Source organism: Telmatherina bonti (genome assembly GCF_933228915.1).
Source record: "Telmatherina bonti genome assembly, chromosome: 18".
In the NCBI taxonomy this organism is placed as follows: Eukaryota; Metazoa; Chordata; class Actinopteri; order Atheriniformes; family Telmatherinidae; genus Telmatherina; species Telmatherina bonti.
Genome location: NC_136616.1, coordinates 26346394 through 26369336, shown reverse-complemented (window position 1 = coordinate 26369336; position 22943 = coordinate 26346394). Strand labels below are relative to the sequence as shown.

The window sequence follows — 22943 nt, the reverse complement described above, 5'->3', positions numbered from 1 at the left end:
AGGATATTCTGTTCTGGCAATATCCAGAAAGCAGCGAGGGTTGCACAAAAATGTTTCAGTGAGGCATTGCTTTCTCAGAAGTTCTCAGCAGATGAGGCAAACAAAATATAAATAATAAAGAAAACACATTGACTGGTTACGTTGTGAGGTGGGTTACCTTTACAGCAGAAACTTCTACTGACCTCGCACCTCCTCCCTTTAGAGACCGTTTGGGAGAAAGCAGCTTTAAGTGCTTCAGAGCCATCATCTTCAGCTGTGTGATCATTTTTGCCACACCAGCTGACAGATACTCTTTTGTTTCAACGAATTTCCTTCCTTTCTTTTGTTTTCCTGGTTTTCCAGTGTCTTAACTGGTGAGCAAGTTGATGTAGAACATGACTTTTCTGACACCCAGCAGCTCCGATGAGACAGGAATCTGTGAGACAATGTGCTTTTTCAGCCTTTGGCAGTAATTTCTTCCACTGGTTGCATATGGAGGTCAGAAAAGGTCAAGTTCAAACTGAAGTCTTTTACACCTGTCTTGGGTAAAATGCTGCAGATTAACAAAAGTCCAGTCACAAAATTTGTTGGCTCCTTTTCTCCTTTAGTGCTCAAACAATAATTAAAATTAAGTTTGCACAGTCTAAACTAGTTACAGCAACTAAACGCCTACCTATGGCTCACCTAGTCAAAACAATACTCCAGTTAATACTAGTAATACATGGCTATGAGAGAAGAAGCTAGTGTCCCCTCCAGCTCTTCTTTTTCCATTTTTGCTCAACTGGAAAACAGATTTAACCATCAAAACCCAGAACAATAAACTCAGCAGTTATGAAGTCCAGTTTCACTGTAAAAGTACCTTGTTTTTTTTTCTCCTTTCTAAGTCTAAATTTTAAAGCCATAAGTTTCTTCACGACCTGTTACGAGGAGCAGGTTTGGCTCAGATGTAGTGACATGTTCATCTCGTCTTTTCCTTACATATTTATTTTTCCTGAAGGTCGTAGGACTTCATACCAGCAGAACAAACAATACAGACGTGTTTGTGTTTGACCACATTCTTCCACAATCCAGATGTTCAGCTGTTTCCATGGAGATGAGCAGGTGGGTTTTCTATTTGTGGTCATGGCTTTCTTTGTAAGCTAGAGGAAGCGGTGTCTTGTTTTTCATTTGGTTAGTGATGTGTGTGCATATGTAGTGTTTAGTTTGAAGTTCCTGTGTGTGTGTGTGTGTGTGTGTGTGCTGGAGAACTGAGGGTTGGAGGTAGGTGTTTGTAAATACAGTAAAGGAGCTTCTGACCACCTAAGGGTCATTTTGGGATTACTAATGTCACCTCCAGGGCCTGAGTGTGATCAGTCGATGACGTGACGTGTAATTCTCCCAGGACTGACAGATGAGGCTGATTTATTCACAGAAAGCATCAAAGTCTGGTGTGTGTGTGTGTGCCAATTTGTGTATGTGTTTTTATTCTTGTGAGTGTATCAATGCGAGTTTGGCTGCTCCACTTTAAGCCCGACCAATGACGGAGGCATCTGGGTTGCAATGGATGAGGAAGAGGAGGAGCTGGGAGGAGAACCCCTGAGGCTTGAGGAGGAGGTCACTGCAGGCCGGATGAGGGGAGGGGGTGGGTGGTTGTGGGGTGCTCGGCTCTGGAGAGGTCGTGTCTGAAGAGGAGGCGGCTGACGGAGGAGGCTTGGGGGGGCTGAAGGAGGAGCTGGGCGCAGCAGAGGAGGGGGCTGGGAGAGGGAGGAGGAGGCCTGGGTGCAGGAGGGGGGAGGAGAGCTGCTTGCTGTCTCTGGGGGAGAGTCCTCCATTTTGACCTGAGAGTAAGGAGGAGAACTAAAGATGATTCTGTTCAGCTTGAAATAAAATTTTGTATTTAAATAAACAGAATCAAACTGGAAGTAAAAAAAGGCCGCAAATGTCCTGCGTCTCACCTCTTCCTCCTCTGAGCCTCCCTCTGCAGCTGCTGCCACGTCCTCGCTCCTCCTGGGGTCTCTCTGGTCTCGGCTGGTCGCCACCTGCTCAGCAGCCCACTCCTTCAGCACCTCGTCAAGGTTGAACCGCCGCCGGTAGCTCACAAAAAACGAGCTCACCTGAACAGAAAGCCGAGAGATGAAGAGGAAATCAATGATGGCGGAGACTTGAGGGCTGTTCAAGGACACGGGCAGACAACAGAGGGCAGGAGATAAATGAAGAGATGGATGATGAAGATTATAGTCATCCTATAAATGTAAGGGGGGGATATGTTGAGAAATAAGAGATGAAAAGCTGATCGGCAGCTTGTAAATAAACTGCAGCAAGGAGGTTAAAGCTGAGGTCAGAATCAGAGATATTCAGCATGTGGGAGGAAAGAAGGAGGCTAACCTGAGCTGATGTCTTAGTGCCTATGACTTCAGCGATGGCTGGGAAGTCTTTGCCGTATCGACGTATGGCTGCAAAGGAAACACCAGGTTTATGCTGTTGCAGCTTTCATCGTCTCCGACAGACGTGACAGAGTGATGAACAGTCAGGAGGTTCGTTGGCATGACGACTGTCAGCCTACAGCTGATTGCACCTGTTCATCTCACCAGGCCTGACCTGCTTCGTACTCACACACTTCTGCAGAGTTCCCTCCCGTGTGGCAGTTTTGTGGCAGTAAACGAGAGCACGTGTCTCCACAGGAAGACTTTTCTTCTTTAACTCATCTGGCAACTATGAGCTTTACCTCATTTAGCAAGTTGGAAAGTTAGTGCTACCCTCCATGAGCTGACTCCGTCTTCATTCACGTTGTCTTACATGAGTTACAGCTACTATTTTCAAGCTACAGCAGTTCACTGAAGGTATGTCATGAGAATGTGTGTGTGTGTGTGTGTTCATCCAGTGCAGGTGCTTCCTGTGTAAAAAACATGAATGTATTATCTGACAGCGAGTGTAAGGCAGGAAGGGCAGAGAGGTGACTCTGTCGGAGGGGAAGGAGAATGATGTCCCAGCTCTTACTCACCCTGCACAGCCAGGAGCTGCTCCTCTGTAGTCCAACGAGAGTTCATCTTGGGGGCGGGCTGGAAGAGAGAGAGATTTGAGTATGACTGAGGGGAGGTGGTGGCACAAAGACGAACAGAAAGGGATGGGGGTGACAGTGTGAGGGCAAATGAGCAGATTAAGATAAATCTCAGTCCCAGAAGATGAGAAGTAAAACCTGGAGGGAGTTGAGGAGCGGCAGAGTGGGGAAATGAACAAGCAGAGGAATGAAGTGGAGCAAGATCATCAAAGGGAGGAAAGTGAATACAGTCAGGAGAGAAAAATCAATGAGGTAGTAGATGATGGATTCTGAGAGCAAAAAAAAAAAATTACCTCATTAGATTTGAATCCATCAACGCCCTCACTGAGGCTGTTCTTCATGCTACTGTTGTTCTGTTTAATAGACTGAACCTGAGAGGAAAACAGAAGCAACACCGACAATAAGGTTTGTGTATTTCTAAGATCATAGTGCTGATGTGGTTTACTAAAAAAAAAAAAAAAAAAAAGAGCTCAGTGTTTTTTATTACTTCCTAGAATATTCCAAAAAACTTGACAATTTAAAGTTAAATTAAAGTCAGCATTTCAATTGAAACTAAGCAGACAGATTGACATAAACTGCTTTGCTGCATGGTGTAGTCAGAAGATGGCAGTACAGACGAGGTTACGCCTGGCTGTAATAAACAGGATAGGACAGGAGGTGGTAAAAGTAATTCCCAGGAAGATGGAAAAAACCAGCCATGCTGGGAATGTAAGACAGGAGTCCTGAAGAAAGCTAAGATGGGGCAATTACTTTTTCATGGCAGGTGGTGATATAAATGTGTCTTTGTCTCTTTTCAGACACACAACAGGCCTGCGGATGTTCCGTACGACTAAAACTCCTTCAGCTGATCAGATCTTCCGTGTATTGAGGTCACATCAACATCCTGGATGTATAATCTGATATTTAAGTATATTAAAGGTCGTATATAAAACAGTAATGACTGTGTACACACCTGTCGCTTGAGTGAAACCAGCTGGGTGTCCAGCTGACGTACAGTTAGAACGCCGGCATCATGGGAGGCTGAGAGAGCCATGATGTCTCCCTGGTCCAGGTACATGCCTTTAGGCGGCCGGCGCCGCGCTCTGAGCGGGTGGTGTCTATACTGAGCCCCGATACTCTCCTTCTTCACTGGTCCAGAGCGACTCGGGGTAACTTTGTCTGTGCTGGCACTGCTGGGATTCTGCTTTGCAGCCTGCAAGTTAAACCGAAGAGGTGATTCAGAATCGTCATCTGTAAGTCCCGTTTATGTTTAATGCATGATGTTAAAAGTGAAAGCTCTAGAAGGTAATTATTTGCCTCACATTTAAAGATTTCTATTACTTACTTCTTTCTTGGCATCAAGCTCAAAGTCACTGTCACTGCCTGGTTCTCCTTCAATCTCATCATTACTGCAAGGAATAAAATAAAGATAAAAGACGACACATCAATGCTCTGGTTCTGTCCATAACAATGGTTGAAGGCAAAACTGGATAATGTCTGAAAGGATCAGAGATAGAAGCTGAAAATGACTTTAAAAAAAAAAAAAAATCATCTGAGTTTGTCTCATTTACATATTCATGAGCCGTTTCCCAGGATGAAATACTAATGAAGTGTTATTTAAAAAAGAAGTTCCATAAATGTCAGATCTCAGATGAGCGCTTTCCGAGAACTTTGTTTCCTCCCCTTTTCATTATTTCCTCCATTTCCACATTCCCACAGAGGTTTAAGAAAGATTCCTGGCATTTCAAACCTGTCATCTTTCTCTCTCTTGTTAATCAGCCTTCTGGCTTGTCGATCCATGACGGAAGTCCTGGTCCTGGTCTTCTTCCAGCTGTAGTAATACTTCACAAGGCTGGATATTAACTTGTCTGGAAGCTGCATTAGAAAAAGCATATGACTGTAGAGACTTTGTAGCAATAGGTTAGTGATAAATATCCTGCAAAGGAAGTGTGTGTGTGTGTGTTTCCTTGTACCATCTGCTGGATGCGGTGGAAGCTCTTTCCATGGAAGCTGAAAGCCTGCTCAAACAGCACTTTATCTTCCACCGTCCACTCGTCTGGGAAGGGTGTGAAGTTGGCCAAGTCGGCCAGCGAGCGCTCCACATCATGTTTATGCCACAATAACATGCCCAGAGCCTGGAGGGAGAGAGAAACCGCAATTTGTGATGGATTAGAAACAAAAACATGTTTATCTTGATTTGATCATTTGCTAGATGTATATGTGCAGCTTTTCCTACCTGCTCCATGTTGTATCCGTGTTTTTCTTTAGCCATTAGAATATACTCATCCACTGGAATAGGAGGAAAGGTTGTCAGAGGAAAATGAGTAAAAAGAAAAGACAAAAAGCAACAATAATAGATAAAGATGTGAAATTTCAGGAAGTTATTGAGAAAGAGGCAAAAAAAAAAAAGACAGAAAAGCCAGTAAAAGACGTTGCTGCAGAGGAAGAGGAATCAGCTTTGTGTTATCATCCGTCAGCATATAACCATTAAACTAAAAGTCAAGTTGCAAAACTTGTGTCAGTGAATGCAGCGAAGATATGTGACGCTTACACACGGCATCTGAGAGTAGACTGTTGGGACACCAGACCAACATGCTCCTCTGGTCTTTCTCATTGTAGCGGGTTGGACTGTCTGGTAATTAAAACAAATCAGAAAATCAGTCAAACTTGAAATTAATACAGTATTTAAGGCTATGTGTTTGTGTGTGTGTGTGTATATATATCTATATATCTATATCTATCTATCTATATCTATATATCTATCTATCTATCTATATCTATCTATATATCTATATATCTATATATATATATATATATATATATATATATATATATGCGCGCGTGTGTAGATAGATCCACAAACATTTGAATTCCCCCTGTACTAGTCACATCATATGGGAGTCCTTCCCTTCCGTCTTTCCTGCACTATTCCATATATGAAGAACTTTAAACAACTTGTTCCTTATCTGCCAATCAAACTTCAAGGTAACTGTGTCTTTCTCTCATCTTCTCCTCACATTCACTTCCATCTATAAAACAGCTTTTGCTCTTCCTTATTAGAAAGAAAAACAAAGAGGAGGAAGTCTGTCAGCAAGCTCCTTTGGGGATTCAGCACTTGTGAACACACAAAAAAACTGGTTCCTACACTGAAGAGTTGATATTCATGAAGAAATGACTCCCTACTCAACATCACATTAATACTAATAATTAAGCATACTGTCTACCACTTATAAATTGTATAGTTTATTTTTAGCATATTTGCAAACTAATCCAAACAGCACGCATGACAAACAAATCTGTCATTTGTCTTTTAACTTTTGTCATCACTTTGCATATATTTTCCTCACTACTGTCTCCCTCTCAGTACTGATTTTCTTCCTCTCTCTTTCTCTCTCTGTGCTGCCAGTTTAGTCCTCGTTGTCATCCTTCCTTCCTCCAGTCTTCCTGCTCACCTGGTTTGAACTCTGGGATCTGTGCTTGGTAGTCTCCTCCCACTCTGATCATGCTGTCTGTAGGGAGAGACAAGGTGAACATGAGTTTCCATGTCCTGTTATGACAGATACAGTAAATTTCAATAAACACAGGGGGAGATGGGGTTCAAGTGATCTTTTAAAACATTTTCCCAATGAGCTGTAGAGTTTAAAGGCATCATCAACAGGATACAAGTGTGTTAGAAAAAACAAATTAATTTCAACTGGAAAAAATGTCATAACAATGGTTTTCATGCATGCACTTCCCTTATATTGATATTGATTTACCACAAGTCAAATCATCAGTGAAAACTAAATTTGTAAGAGCACTATGCTCTGATATCACAGAACTGGAGTTACAACTATACAACCTAGACCCTACACACACACATATACACACAGAGGACAGTGACTGCACCCATTGTCAACTTGCAAAACAGCTCCTGGCCTCTTAACCCTCTGGGGACCAAGGGTATTTTAGAGAAATAAACCTGACTTTAAATGCTAATAAACACCACCTTTCAATGCCCCATAATGTTACCAAATTATACATCTGTTACGACGCCGTCGTGTCGTTTATGTTGAAATAAACTACTTGAGTAATGCAAATGTTTGTTTGAGCCATTACACATGGTATGCGTGCGTAAAAGCTGTTGTTTTCATAATTTATCGGCCTTGTAAATATAGAAGGCAGCTATCCGACTGCTAATGAGACTGATGCATAGTGATTGACACTGTTTGGAGACGTTTCCTGAGGCATCATCGGCTCTGATTGGACAAAAACACGTGTCATCTGCCAAAGACAAAGGCTCTGATTGGAACACCTATTTTGACACAACACTGTATCACTTATGAATGGGCTACAGTGATGCTGGAACTACCGTCTGAAAGCCCGGAGTCTATAAAGTAAGTTTCTATCTTTTATGGTTCGACAGCTATGCTCGATTAAACACAACATGGTCCCTGGCATCGCCGATGATGCCGGCGTCCCCAGAGTGTTAAAAAAAATAAAGAAATCGTTACTTTTCCATGTTTGCATATAAATGTGGATTAGGCCCTTTGACTGTTGTTGAATTGATAATCTACAAACATCAACAAGGCAGAAGAAAACAACTAACAAGTCACTAGAGAAGAGTATGAAGCAGGTAATCATATATCATTGCATACTGCTCGGAGTAATTGATCCGTGAGGATTTGTCGCTGTAATCTTATTGTCTCCCTCTCTGACTTCCTACAAGGTAGCTGGCAGGATAATCTCAAAACAAGTATAGCGACAGAGCAGCAGTTGTGCCATCACCTGCAGTCACTACAAAGCATCTCTGGAAATCATCATGGCGACAATTCATTAATGAAAATGACCTCATACTTTACCATACATAACACAATCCTGTAACAGTTTTATTTCCAGTAAAATCATTTATTTTCCCTAACAGCAAAGTAAACGCAGCCCACCAAAGTAATTTTCTTTGTCCAGACACTGCACACTAATTATTTCATATTAGAACAATCATATCTACTTTTTCCAACTCTAGCTGGAATGAGAAAAAAGCTGCTTAAACAGCTGGCAAGCGCTCCACTTTTTATATGCAGTTGTTATTTATTATAGCTTATAAAAACACACTATGGATAGAGTGATGGCTTACTGACAAAATATGTCTTGGTTTACCTCATCTCACTGTCAAATTAGTTACCAGGTCCAAAAAGCAAGCTACATGTTTGATGCATTGTAAGAATTGAAACTTATTTTACAAGGAAGATAAAATATTTAAAAAAACCTAATAAAACATCCTACATAAGCGTGTTTTGCCTGTGAAAACTTATTCCTCTGTACCACTGTCACGAGCAAAGATAAACCCACACAGATGGAGCAAAAGAGGGAAAAGACAGCGACAGCGGATGGCAGGCATTAAGTAATTAGTGCTACGCTAACGCTAACAAGAGATAGAAAGGATGGGGAAGTGAGGACTGAAGAGCAGCTGAGGGAGATGCCGGTGAAAGGAGGAGGAAGACAGATCACATTTTCCCCTGGGACAGAGGACTGGAAGGGAAGAGTTGGGGGTCCAGATGTTAAAAACACGACTAGATGTTTAAAATGAGTAGATGGATACTTAAAATGGAAAGAAAAAGTTAGGAAAAGAAATTGGTGCTGAAATCCTAAAGAATGACAACTGTGACTAAATTAAACTGCTGTCTCTGATTTAAAAACATGTCCCTAAAAGATGAATGTTGAGTCAGTGGAGAGAATATGCTAGAAGAAAAGGAACATGTAGGCAGAGGATAACAAGGATGAAGAGTGTGGGAAGATGCTGGAGGAGGGGATGACAGGGGAGGAGTGGAAAGGGACTTGTGAAGCACTGCAGCAAAGCAATGAATGTGACTGGAACAGCTGTTTTGATTTCCTCTGTACCATCAAAAATGTCTGTGTGTTTGTATGCTGGAGTAGCAAATGCTGCCATTAAATCAACATCTAACTCTGCTGTCATTATGATATGCTGTAATTCATCAAGTGTTAGAGAGTTCCTACCATGTGCATGCTCTTCATCGCTGCTCTCCTCCTCAGAATGGGGTTGGCTGTTTCCGTTGGTAACAGTTTTGGCTCTGCTCCTGGACAGGACCCCAGCCCCCGAGCGCTCCATCACTGAGGGCATGACTGCAACAAGCACACAGATCCATGAAAAACTACATCACTTAAACGCTATCAATATTAGTGGTTAGAGTCAGATAGGGCTGCAACGATTCGTCGACAAAAACTGACAATGAAAACAGTTGACAATTAATTCCATTGTGGACTATTTTCACCAGATGAAAAAAACGCTTTTTCAACGGAGTGAGGCATCTCACTTAATAATAATCTTTGCCAAGTTGCATGCATGCACAATGTACACAGAAATGGCATCATCCACAACGACAACGCGTACCAAAACGCCTCAAGTTTGGGAACATTTAAGCCTGGACGAGGGAAACAAAAAGATCTCCTGCAAGTTTGCAAAGCAGACACTGCTTATCATGGCAGCACGTCGGTGATGCATGAGCATTTAAAGAGGTAGCATGTCGGGCTTTTAATGAAACGAAGTCTGATTCGCCTCGGTAAGATTACCTTCTACGCTAACTAGCAGACAGAGACATCAAAAATAAAACATATTGTCTGATTGACTGCCTGACTAAAGTATTTTAAGTTATATGCATGCAGTCCGAAGAAGAGAGTCACCATGGCCCCCTTTTTGCAGAGGAAGCAGACCCTTCTTCAATAGGCGTCTGCCCTCACAGAGTCAGTCTTAGAGATGCTGATCTGTGATATGAGGCCGCTAATTTCATTCAGTTTGTTTAGACAACTCTGAATGCTTTATTTCAGCTATAAATGTCAATAAAACCCTAAGATTACAGACTGAATTGTAAAGTTCTCCTGCAAAACTGTGCAGAATGTACTTCACTTGTTTTACTTACGGTTTTACTGCTAGTAATATGCCTGCCCTTTAATTTAGAAAAATCTTTATTTTTTGTTTTATCATTTCCCTGTCCTTATAAAATGGACAGAGATTTATTTATTTATAAATGTATGTTTATACTAACTGAGCATTGTTCTGTCATATGGTTTTTATAAACTGGGGTTGGAAAATCAAATTTAAAAAAAAATAAGAGGATTTTTTTTGCTTCACAATTTTAAAATATTTTTTTTTTCTGATTTTTTTTTTTTTTAAATAAATAAAATTAGTCCACTATAAAAATAAGTTTGCCTTTTTTTTTAAAAATTGTTTTTATTGAATCTTTTTACTTGTCATCCTGGGCATTATAGCCGTAGAATGATGATCTGGCTACTGTGTTGTTTTTTATAAACTGAAAAAAAAAAAAAAAAGGATGAGCAAAAAATTGTTTTATACTTTTTTTGATCTACAAAAATCAGCAATATTGAAGAATTATGAGAATCGTAATTTAAATTGCTGCAACACTGGACAGAGTCCCATCATTTCCTTGTGTTCTTGTTCCAAACATAAGTTTTCTGTGCAAGAAGTGAGTTTCTGTTTTCTCTCTCAACACCATTGCGTCCTTTCATCAGTTCAGTGAGATTTTAGGACATATAAAAGGTGTCATGGCGTGGAGTCTGTTTACAAGCTAAAATATTTTTTGGACTATATGCTACACATTGGCGCATGTGGAGTCAGATGATGCCAAAACTTACGTCCAGGCAAACGAAGCCCTTCTTGACTTTGTTCATCACATGATCCATTCAAGTCTTCCTTTGTGAGTTCAGCTAATTAAAAACATACTCCTGTCATGAGGGGCACCACTCACAAGCAGAGCAGAGAGCTTTTTAGTGACCGATGCCACCATCTAAGAAATACTGCAAGTCAACTCACTTGTAAAGCAATTTTCTCTTCCACAACATCATCTGTACATCTCAATGTATCTTTTATTGCCATTATATTCATGACAATGTAAGAGAAAAGGACCATTAAGCTTGCTTTTAGTCTTGATCGAACCTATATCTTTAAAATAAACTTTAAAGGGATTAAAAACCATTAATTGCAGTTTGAACATCTCCATACAGGAGAAAAAGACAATATGACAATATTTAAGTAAAATATGATCACTTATTTTCCTAAATTTTAGAGATTAAGATGACGAATTTCTTACGAAAGCAAAATCTTTTCTCTCATTCAAAATTTAAAAAATAACGAGAGAAATCCAACAACAGTGTTTAAGCCAAATATTACCCTCTGCTGCAAGCATGACGGGTCATAAACATTTTAGAGTCTTTCATCAGTTTTTTTGTGTCCTCTCACATTCACTGCTCTCTTCAGGCCTGTCCAAACATTTCAGGATTACTGGTTTATTAATTTCTTTTCTTAAATCATGTTTTGGCTGAGAAACGTGTTTCATGAGAAATATTTTTACTGACACTTTCCTGATTCAGTTCATTGTGAAATTTAAGCCATGTTTGGAATCATTATTCTGCTAGAATAATCAAGTGGTCCTCTTTTCATCCATAGTTTTAACGATTGATGTTTACTGATAGCGTTGGGATTTAGATGGATCCATTCTCCCTTCTAGCAGAAAGGTTCCCCAAACCACTGAAATACAAGCGCGAGGCAGTATCAACCTACTGTTATGATTGATTGTCATAAAACCCTCCATCCAAAATCCATAACAAAACTCTTTGCCTGCCTACAAACAAGTACAACTACAAAGTTCTTTTTTTTACTTTGTCTATGTTTCCAAAATGCAGCAGGTTCATTTACAACTTCAGATCAAATCCTCTCTAATTTAATTTTATGGTGAAGACTTAAGGAAAGTTTTCTTATAATGTAGGTGTAGATTTTCAGTCACCAAAGTCATGGGAATTCTAAGAGCTTGTTTCCTGTTTCTTCAAGATGTTTCACCTCACATTTGAAAGGTTTTTTAATTTCCAAATGGACTGGTGGGAGTTTTAGTTTAGTACTTCTATAGCGCTTTTCTAGTCATACAGACCACTCAAAGCGCTTTACACCCATTCACACACACACTCACTCAACACACCCATACAGTTTGGGGTTCAGTGTCTTGCCCTAGGACACTTCGGCATTTCAGGGGAAGCCTGGAATCGATCCCCCAACTTACCAGTTGAAGGACAACTGCTCTTCCTCCTGAGCTACAGCCGCATTAGGTGACTCACTATACACAAGATGGAAGAAGTTTCTCCACACACAACGCCACCCTCAACAGAAACTAATTAAACCAAAAGACAAAGCATTCAAGATGCTAAGTAGCATTTACTATGCAGACCAGTAGAGCGAAGACTTTTACAACAGGGAAACTAAATGGCTATTTCACAAGCACATACCACAACAACGGAGAGCCAACTGCTTAAGTAAAGACTCATCAGGTGAAGAAAAGATGCCCATATTAAGGATGGGGAAATAGGTTTGGGGTAGAGTGAAAGAAGCCATGAAAGTTGCCTTGGACATCCCCTTACCAGTACCTTAAATGGAGCCCTGACACTCCTTGGAAGGCAATTTTATAACCATTACAGTTATGAGGGTGAACAACTCGCAGTTGACAACGACCTTACGACTCACAGATTACGCAGGTGGTCGAATGACTCGTATGTGACCTGAATAACTCTCATATTATCGTGTACTCCTCCAATATCCGAGTTACAGCTTGTAAACCTCAAACCAAATGGTTAGAACTAACAAAGCCTTCATTTTTCATCAAAAAAACAAGATTTCCAGTTGCCTTTATTCAACTTTTATCCTTTCGTTATTAGCTCATTTTTCTACAGGTGTACCTTCATCATTATTTCATATTGCGTTAAATAGTCTTCAAATTCTTCTCAATTGCCTATAAAGCTCCACGCTTTCTTAATTTGATGATAATCTGAGGAAATGGGCAGATTTAACTAGTTTGTTTATTTCTAACAGTTTTTTACTGCTTTGTGGACATCAGTTATTGTAAATTGTAAGAGTGCTCAGACAAGATTTTAATTCAAACATCACACGATGTCTCACATTTACTTATAAAATAATCGCAATTATTTGACAATGCGATGTTTCAAGGTTTATTTGTGCCTTGGCTTGTCGCTTGACACAGCAAAAGGAACAATATCACTTGATGCCACTTGGGCCAGTGTTGAGCAGTACAGCAAGTGTGTGACCAGTGATGGGAACAAACCAGAGAAGATGATGAGGAAGAAGAAACGTAGGCAGAAAACTGCAGAGAAATTCAATTTTGTGTCAAATTATATCAATCAATCAATTAAACGTTTAAATGTTCATTTCTTTAACATAATTAGACTTATATTAGACAAATGACATTAAATATACAGAATCAAAAGCAAGTCAAGACTGATGGTTCAAACCAGTACCTGATCTTTGTTCACAATCACAGAGAAGAGGTACTAAGATTAAGGCAAAAAAACCTAATTTTAACAGGTTAGGCCACATAAAACTGAAATTTTGCAAAAAAAACAGTGATAATGCTGAATATCATGATGAAAATATGATTTGCAATAAAAAAAATACTTCAATATACGGTGCTAATATCAGGAGTTTGAGGGCCACATTTCATGTCCATATCCCTGAACCAGATCATTTATACTATTTCATTTAAAAAAAAAAAAAAAAAAAACCTTTAAAAGTAAAATTAATAAATACCCCATTGAACTAGGTTACATTTTGGCACCAGCTCAGATTTTACAGGGTGTAACCATTTTTCTTGGCACCCCTTTTTGTCCCCACAAATTAAATATGTATAAAACAAAAGAAATACATTATTGTTGTTCTTGAGTTTAGAAATAATGTCTCACTATCAACTTTGTTCCTGTTAGTGATCCACCGAGAATTAGCAGAGTTCCCATGGTGCCCATTTTTTTGCATTTTAGAGTATCCACAAGTCACATCCGTATGGCGTGCCCCTAAAATCCAAGATAAGGCTATAAACCTGTCCGACATGTATACAAACTCACCCCAAAGTACAGCATGTGGACCAACTGGCAGCATTGCAATCAACGTGGAAAAACGTACCATGGATAAAGGGGGAGCCCTCATTGATTTACATTGCTTTCTGTTATTTACTGCAAGCCAAGATCAGTACAGTATAATAGTCAGACAAACCCTTGTTTTCTTCCGCTGCATCTCAGTTTCTGCATCCTGAGATGCATCCTGGAGCCAGTGGATCTTACAAAAGCACAAAAGACTGAATAATCATCTCATCATCAAGCTCCACATAGCAGAAAATTAACTAATCAAAACTCATCATCTGTACTGGTAAACGATGCAGTTATGTCTCACTAGTCCCAAAGACAAAGAACAGCAGTATCTAATCCGGATAACAATATCACCAGGCGTCACACTGCCCTTGTTTCCTCTACATCACAGATAATCTTCACCAGTTTACCAACTTGAACCGCTCCCACAACAAAGCTGGGATGCTCACTTTTAGGACTGATTCACCACATTAAGTTTTATCCTCCACATCCATCATCAAACATCTACATTTATGCTCCTACAGGCGACAAAGCACATTCTTTCCCACCCTAGATATTAAAATCACCCAAACTCCAGGAAGACAACACTAATGTCTGACGCTCTCTGAAGGTCTTTTGTCTATCCCCTAGTTTACAACTGCCCCCTATTAAAAGCCACATGTTAATGACTGTCGATACACTAAATTATGAGAAATTACAGACACGTATAGAGAGGAAGATGAACAGTATCCTACAATGCCACCCCGATTTACTTCACAAGGAGTTTTGGGAGGTCATGGTTGCCTCGATCTCTGCCTGAACTCCAATGAGCTTTAAAATAAATAAATAACGACTCTTTGCATGAGATAACTTGGTTGAGTATGAAAGAACCGCCTGTCATAAAGGATGTTCAAGCTTGTGCAAAGTTCAACAACATCTCAAACAAAGGGGCAGCTGTTGTTGCTCCAACTTTGCCCACCTCATCCCGACTGAGCTCAGCAGCACCCACAGTGCTGTGGAAGTGGGATGGATGGATGCTGTAACTTCTTGTCATTTTATTTACTAATGCATACAAATAAAGTTGAGTACAGTATTACTAAAGAGGATTAATGGTGGGTTGAGTACTCTATTGAGTACTTTGAAGGGTTTCAAATTCAATTATTTTTTACTGCTTTGGCTTTTCATTTGATGTATATACACCTCTTTTTATCATTTATATTTTTAGATTACTTTTTCTCAATCTTATTTTTATCTGAGTCACGTCCGCTTTATATATATATATATATATATATATATATATATATATATATATATATATATATATATAATCAGTTTCCCTGAGCAGTCATGTGTGTGCTATGTGTCAAGACTTTACAAGTCCTTTTGTTTTCCACACGCTGATGTTGCTGCAACTGAAGCCGCTGGCATGGAGTAAAAACTCGCTCTCTGGCTCAAATTAAGTAAACTTCATAGTCTGTTTTGGGACGCTAACCTACAAATGGTAAGAAGTACTACTGCTTAAGTATTTACCACGAATTTAAGAATAAATTTTGGCGACATTTATACCCCCTCCCTCTTGCCAAAGTGCAATTTAAGTCCCCCCCCCTCTTGGCCGTCGGGATGCTAATGTTAGCCAGTTAGCTTGCGGCTAGTACCCTCGCGTTACATTTGTAACGCTGATAGTTGGAAGTCTAGATAACAGTCACACTGTACCTGTGTTTAGCTTCTTTCCGCTTTCCAGCACTGAAAACTTATCTGAGTCTCTTGCCCGCAATGTATAATCCTCTTCGAAGTGCTAAAAGACAATTATTACGACTAAAAGGGCTTAATTCTTGCCTAATTGATGCGCACAGTCAGTACAATGAAGTGAACTGCATGGAGAGATGGAAGCAGCCGTGAGTGTGTGTGTGCCGGGGAGACGAACAACACCCGCTGAAAAGTGAGGTGGACTTCCGCTCCGCCTCTCCCAACCTACCGTTTGGATTGACAAAAAGTAGTCCATTGAAACTATTAAGTTTAGCCACTCTTCATTTTTTTTATTTTCCATTCTAACGTGTAATTTGACACTTAACAGTGCTTCTTGTCGGAGTGTCTTACTTAAAAGCTATGGTTTTATTTTAATTTTATTTTAAAACTGCCTACATACTGAATCAAACTATGATTATTACAGTTTATTTACGATAGAAAAAGGATGCACGTGTTTTATTTTCTCAGAAAAAATATAATAATTGTAGTCTTAATCTGTCAACCATCAAAATCCCATAAATTAGGGTCTACTTGCCAGTGTGTCGGCGGAGGGATTCGTCAACTGTGCATCTCTGTGCAGAGGCAGGCTGTCCAGACTTGTACTGATGTATGCTGGTTGGAAGAAAGGGTAAGAGAGCTGGGTACAATTGAACCAAGTATGTGTGAGTATGTGAGACAGTGAACGTGCCCTCAACAGCGTGCGTGACTTAGTGCATCAACTCACAATGACTCAGATAAAATAGCCCCAGAATGCTAGGCTTATTATTTTTTCATTTCAAATGCAAAACACTTAAATGAGTTGCAGTCTTGTGCATGTGTGCATTTCTGTGCACCTGAATGCACTTGTATATTCACATGTGTGTGTGAGAGTAGGGGCAGAATAGGTAGAGTTTTATGGATAGCTGTTGCAGGATTTTTCTCACCTGATGCTGGCTGTAAACGTAATAACGAAAAAAAAAAAAAAAAAGCTATGACCCTTACAATTGCATGCTGTTTGCCTGTTTCCAACTCTTCTAGCTTTTTTTTCTCTTCTTTTTCTTTGGCATCATCACCTCCTCCTCTTTTTCCCCACCTCCTCTTCATCATCCCAGCTCATCTCCCCTATGATCTCTTGTTTGCCACCACTCCCTCACTCTCCATACTCTTGCTTCCTTCTCCTGTATGTTCCTCCTTTATTTGCCTGATGTCCCCTTTCTATCATTCATTTTGCTCTTCAGTTCTCCTTTTCTATATAACTTTCCTCTTCCCTCCATCTTAGAAGTATCTACTTCAACTGTTTCTCCTCCACCTTTCCCCTCTACATTTTCCTCACCCACTTTCGTTTCCTGCTTAGTATTTCTCTACTCACCCCCCTCTTGCCTTTCCACACCCATCTCACCTCCTTTTCCTTCCTCCTTCTTCATCTCCCTCCTCACTCTTCTACATTCTCTTCTTCCTCTTTCCTGTGTCTCTGGCTACTTATCTGCCCCCTCTCTCATGTCGCTTGCAGTTTCAACAGTGTGTGCATGTGTGTGTTTGTGTGTGCGTACGTGCAAATTCTTCCCATCCCCCACCAGTTTCGCTTCGCTCACTTTCAGCACCCCCCCTCCCCACCCCACCCCTTCCCTGCTCCTCTTCCTCCCTCTTCAGTCTCATTTTCACCCTTTCCACCTCCTTCCTTCCTCTCCTCTCCCCTCGTTCCTCCCCTTGCCTCCTCCCTCCTCTCCTTTCCTCTCATTAGTCAGTGGCCATGAAACTCATCATTCCACTGATTCTCCTCTTACTCAGTCCTCCAGTGCCCAACACATCCTTACTAATGAAAAACTGCTACATCTCTTCCTCTCACCCCCCTCTGAGGTCCCTCCTTTAAACCCTCTCTTCCTTTCCTCTCCTGTCCTCCCCTCTCTTCTTCCTCTATGTCCTCCTCTCTGTTCGTCACTCAGTCTGTCCTCCCCTTCCCTCCTCTTCTCTCGCTTGGATTCTCTTCGATCTTTCAGAGCTCAGAGTACCTCCCACTTTCTTTTTTAGCTCACTCCTGTTTCCACCCCACCACCACCTTAACTCTCCACCTGTCTCATGCCTTCTTCATGCCTGCCTGTTTGTCTGCTCCTCTCATGATTGACTTGGAAAATGTCTCTCCCCTCCACTGTCTCCCTGCATTTCTCTCCACATTTTCACATAGCTCTCCCTCCTCCCTTACACCTCAATCTGACTTCTATCTTTCCATCTATCCCTGCTATGAAATCTCTGAGTTTAAGTCATCTCAGTGGATGGAAGGTCTAGAATCTGATGTCTTAGAACAAACTCTTCCTGTTGTACTGATTAAGTCATAGTGTTGAGTAATCATGTGCAACAAAAGTGTATGCACTAAGATTTGAAGAATTGATCAGTTTATTTGTCTCATAGCTATATGCTACTTAACATAGCCCATTGTGCATTTACAGTGTCTTCATATCTGTATAAAATAAGAAGCACCTATAGATTTTTCAGGTCTATTCACATGATTCAGTGTGAAAAACTGAGAAGTCTCAGCTTGTAAGTGATGCCTAAACCAGCATATACAAACTGGAAATGTTATACCTTCACCCCCAGTTGTTTTTAGGATTTAATATAACCAGATTTGCATCTGTGTGGCTCCTTTAAACCTATCTAATATACATATTTGGAATAGCTGTTTATCTATGGGTTGCATTTGATATTTTGCTGGCCAAAAGTACAACATCCTCCAAATCTGCTCGACATCTCAATCTGCTTTGGCTGCGTGAGATAAACAATACTACAACATCAGCAAAGAATGATCAACAAACTTAGCATGTTTCTGAATTTACTCCATACTCCCTCTGATAGAGGCAGATAAAACTTTAAGGTAGGGCTGGGAAGTTAATTGAAAATTAATTAAAACCAACATTCAGAACCAATAATCGATGTAATCTTGCTCCTGTCGGTTATTTAAAGCATTTGGAAATGTACATTTTTTCTTGTATGAATGGAAAACTATTAATTAGATGATTTTATATATATATATTTAGACCTATTATTATGTGGCGTTTGCATGTTCACCCCATGTATGTTTGTATGTCCTTTCCAAATACTCCGGCTTCCTCCCACTTTTCAAAGACAAGTCTGGTAAATAGATCACTTTAAATTCTCCCTAGGAATGAATGTTCGCATGAATGGTTTTGTTCCTCTTGGCCCTTTGATGGACTGGTAACCTGTCCAGGGTATACCTGCCACTCGCCTGATGTTTGCCGGGATAGGCTCCAGCTTCCTAGCAACCCTTAAATGGACTAAGCGGTATAATCAATGAATGAATGAATGAAAATACATTTAATCAGTGTGTATTTAATTTAATGTATTTCACAATATCTGCTCTTCTATGATGAAAATATTTTTTTCTGTGAGCAGGGGAACTGCTCCAATGTCCTGTTTGTCGTTGGAGGACAAAACAAATGGAAACCACATCCTTTCATACTATTCTTTCTAATAATGTAACACATTTCAATTCAAGTGACTTATTTATTGTACAAATATCAAATATACTATTACTACTTACTAAAATCCCATAAGTTAACATTTGTACAGTCTTAAAAGGAAGCTTAGTTGCTTTACATCCAGTTATGAGTGCTAATATTGGAGACAAAAGCCCATTTAGTTTTCGTATCAGTCTATACTTGGAAGTCGTGTGGATTTTTACCTGTGCTATTATGGTAGAGGTTTATATCATACCTAGTACCACTGCCATACCTGGTATCACTGCAGATTCAGTCTGTGATGTCATCCGCTTTGTCATTGCTAGGCTACAAACATAGCATCCTAACACATCTGTACCAATCTGTGGAGACTTCCAACATCTTCCAACATTCCAACAATTTCTTAGCTGCTCTACCAGTGAAAATAAGATGCAAATGTTAAAAATGCATATACTGTAGCTTCTCTGATTTGTCTCTTTTAGGAAGATTAGACCATTATCTGGTTCTTCTCACCTCCACCTGCAAGGCCATCATTCAGCAGCAACCAGTCATCTCACAAACCTGGCCTAATAACGCAGAAGATGCTCTGAGAGGTTGCTTTTGAGACTGGAATGTCCTCTGTGAAGCGCATGGAGATAACATCAATGCCATGACTGAGTGTGTGACAGATTATATCAACTTCTGCGTGGGATGGCATCATGCCAACTACAACCGTGAGATACTTTCCCAATGACAAACACTGGGTTACCAATGAATTGAAAAAGAGACTAAATACTACATAAGCATGCTGTGAGCACAAACCTTTGCCAAGCAGTTCATTTCAATCCATGTTTTAATTTCCACCACCATTTTGTAGTCCTGCATTCATTTTAAATGGATACACTATTAGACTCCTAGATTTATTGATAATGAATCCAGTGTCTTTTATGTGTTTCTGAGGTGTTTGTTGCATCTTAATTTATTCTCTTGCAGTAGTGAAAATTTCAAAGGTCCCTTTTTTTCCTTTTCTGGATTGAAATATTCAGAACTGTGCCAGGATTTAGATCTATCTTTGAAATCTTGTAAAACCTTTTAGGAACTTCTCTTGTGTGTTTCAACCAAGCACCCTGACAAATTGTTGTGGAGTTATATGGACAAAAATGTTGATAAAGAGTCCTTCAAAAACATCCTAAATCCATATGTTGACCCATATCAGTCACAAAATTTTATGGAATCAAAGTAAGACCAAGACCCATTCTTAGAAAAAAGAATCATAAAAATCTGTGCAGTTGTTTTTGCTTAAAGATGCCAAAAATACTGGCAGACAGATAAACTCTGGCAAAAACATAACCTCTGACACCTTTTTGACAGAAGTAATAAAAAGAAAGCCTTCAAAGAGGGAGACAGGGGGTTATTAAAGACAACACAAAAACAACTCAAAACAAAGATTATAAGTGAAGAAGGACAACAGAAAAAGTTAAAAAGCCAGCTCCAACAGAGCAACGTGAGGGATTTGTGGTCAGGAAAAAAAAAAAAAAAAAAGACTTCCAATAATGTTGAGTCCTGTCATCTGCAGAAATATTCTGCAGTTGTGGAGTGTATCAGTGATGGACAAGAAGATGAGTACAAAGAAATAGTCCATCAGTTTATGAGCTGGTGTGGAAACAATCACCTCATCTGGAATACCAACAAAACTTAATACATGATTGTTGACTTCAGGAGGAACAAGAGTAAACAAAACAATGTCTACTTGGTTCTGGAGAAGAACTAACTGTAGTAGAGGAATGCAAGTACCTCAAACTTCAGCTACACAACAGACTAAACAGGGAATGCAACACAGAGGCATCTACAAGAAGGGACAGAGCAGATTCTATTTCTTACAGAAGCTGAGATCATGAGATCGCTGCAGCGAAATATTGCATATTTTCTATAAGTGTGATGAAAAGTGTAATCAGCTTTGCAGCCATCTGTTGAGGCAGCAATATCAGATAGAAGAGACATCAAGAGAGTGGGCAAACTAATCAAAAAGACTGGTTCTGTGCTGGGATAACTCTATTGTACAAGAAAGAATGCCGCACAAGCTGATTATGCACAAGATAATTGATGATTCCTCACATCCTCTACACAACACAGTGGAGAAACAACAGAATGTGTTCAGTTTTAGGCTTTGTCAAGTCCAGTGGAAGACAAAAAGGTACCAGAGATCATTTCTGACAGCAGCTCTGGAACAACGCAATATATATATATATATATATATATATATATATATATATATATATATATATATATATATATATATATATATATATATATATATATATATATATATATATATATATATATATATATATATGAACGGTGCATGTCATCTGTTGGATGGATATCCAGTCTATGTGTTGCAAATCTACGTTGCCAGGCTCTGTAGAGGACCTCATCTTTATCAACCACTCTCCTCTGCTCCTTTCTACATTACATCTGTTGATTTTCCCTTTTTCAGCCACACTCCTCTCTCTCTCCCACCTCATCTAATTATTGATTTGTATATATTCACAGGCTTAGTGGTATCTTGTAGGTGGGAAGGGGGCACCTTGCATATCATTACCTGCTGGCTGCTGAGGTGGTGAACTTAAATGTTTATGGACTGAGCAAGAAAATGTGGGCTGAAAGAGTCTGTCTGCAGAGAACTGCTTGGTCTTGGTTTTGTTTCGGCTGTGGCAGTGCATGCAAACACATGCACACACATATAACCTTGTTGCACTAAGCATCAGGCCTCAGAATCAAGCCTGTGGAGATTGTTGCGCCCCCTACTGACTTATCAAATAAATGTTTCCACCAGCAGCTGAGAGACAGATTCCCTGAAGACAAAAGACTGTAGGCGGGGTTTAGAGATAGGGCCATCTGCGTGCTGTGGAGGCCTGCTGTGTAGCGTGTGTATATGTGTGTGTGTGTATGTGTGTATTCAGAATGAAACCCCCTTTACAAAGCCTTTATTTGCATTATGAAAAAGTGGCTGGGCTTGAGGCCACTCGATGTCCTACTAAACCAAGTATTCACTTATACTTAGTGAATTAGTATGATGTTTGACCTCAAGAAGTATTTTTGTCACCATGCATCACTATTATTGTTTGTGAAGAACTTCTTCAAATTTTCTAGCCATGTCTGACCGGACTGGTCTGTCTCATGTCCAACTAACAGAGTTTGACTTCATATTTGCCTCAGAACCAATGTGAACTTTTGATAACAGAAATAAAAAATATTTTGTTTTCCAAGTAAATTTAAGCTCTAAAGTGAATACATATAACTTTCTCGATGAGGAAGTAAAGTGAAACTGGACATATTAAGTTAAATGCAAATGCAATGTTAATTTTGATACTCTCTTGATAATCTTTTTAAGTTATTGAGGCATTGAGTAGTGTGCAGACCATGGACATCAGGCAAGAGTGATTTAGTTTTAATTTAGGTTTATGAATGCTTTGCAGTGAACTTTCTGTGTTTTCTGCCAAGAAATTTCTCTATGTGGTACATGCCACAAAAATATGACTATTACTTTATCACTTTGTGACACATTTCACTTTTGAAACAGTTAGATTTTTGTCAATTTCTCAAGTGCTACAACAGCTTCAAACTGGATGGATGATGCTGGTACGTACCACTTTTGGTAGATGCTTAGAGTAAACTGAAGTAAACTTTTTTTTTTCCCTCTCTGTCCAGCTTCATTAATTTACTTAATCTAATACACTTAATTTTTCCTGGGATTCAACCCAGCCCTACACTTTGGAGGACTACAATTGAGCATCCGCTCATGTCCTGACATTTCTTTCAGGGAAGGACTTGCATATTTCAGCAAGATGATCCCGAACTAC

General features: G+C 39.8%; 1 protein-coding gene across 1 annotated transcript; it reads right to left on the bottom strand.

Moving 5' to 3' along the window:
* Positions 1-1457: 1457 nt before the first annotated feature.
* On the bottom strand, positions 1458-15686 carry rcor2 (REST corepressor 2; the record flags this gene model as incomplete). The annotated part of the gene is made up of 14 exons (XM_079258166.1): positions 15620-15686; positions 8990-9115; positions 6448-6504; positions 5547-5627; positions 5232-5284; positions 4969-5130; positions 4746-4870; positions 4341-4404; positions 3969-4208; positions 3310-3387; positions 2960-3017; positions 2344-2411; positions 1914-2072; positions 1458-1796 (listed from the first exon to the last, which is right to left on the bottom strand). Exons 2-14 carry the CDS (start codon positions 9111-9113, stop codon positions 1458-1460), a joined length of 1608 nt encoding a protein of 535 aa, XP_079114292.1. The 5' UTR covers positions 9114-9115; positions 15620-15686.
* Positions 15687-22943: the final 7257 nt, after the last annotated feature.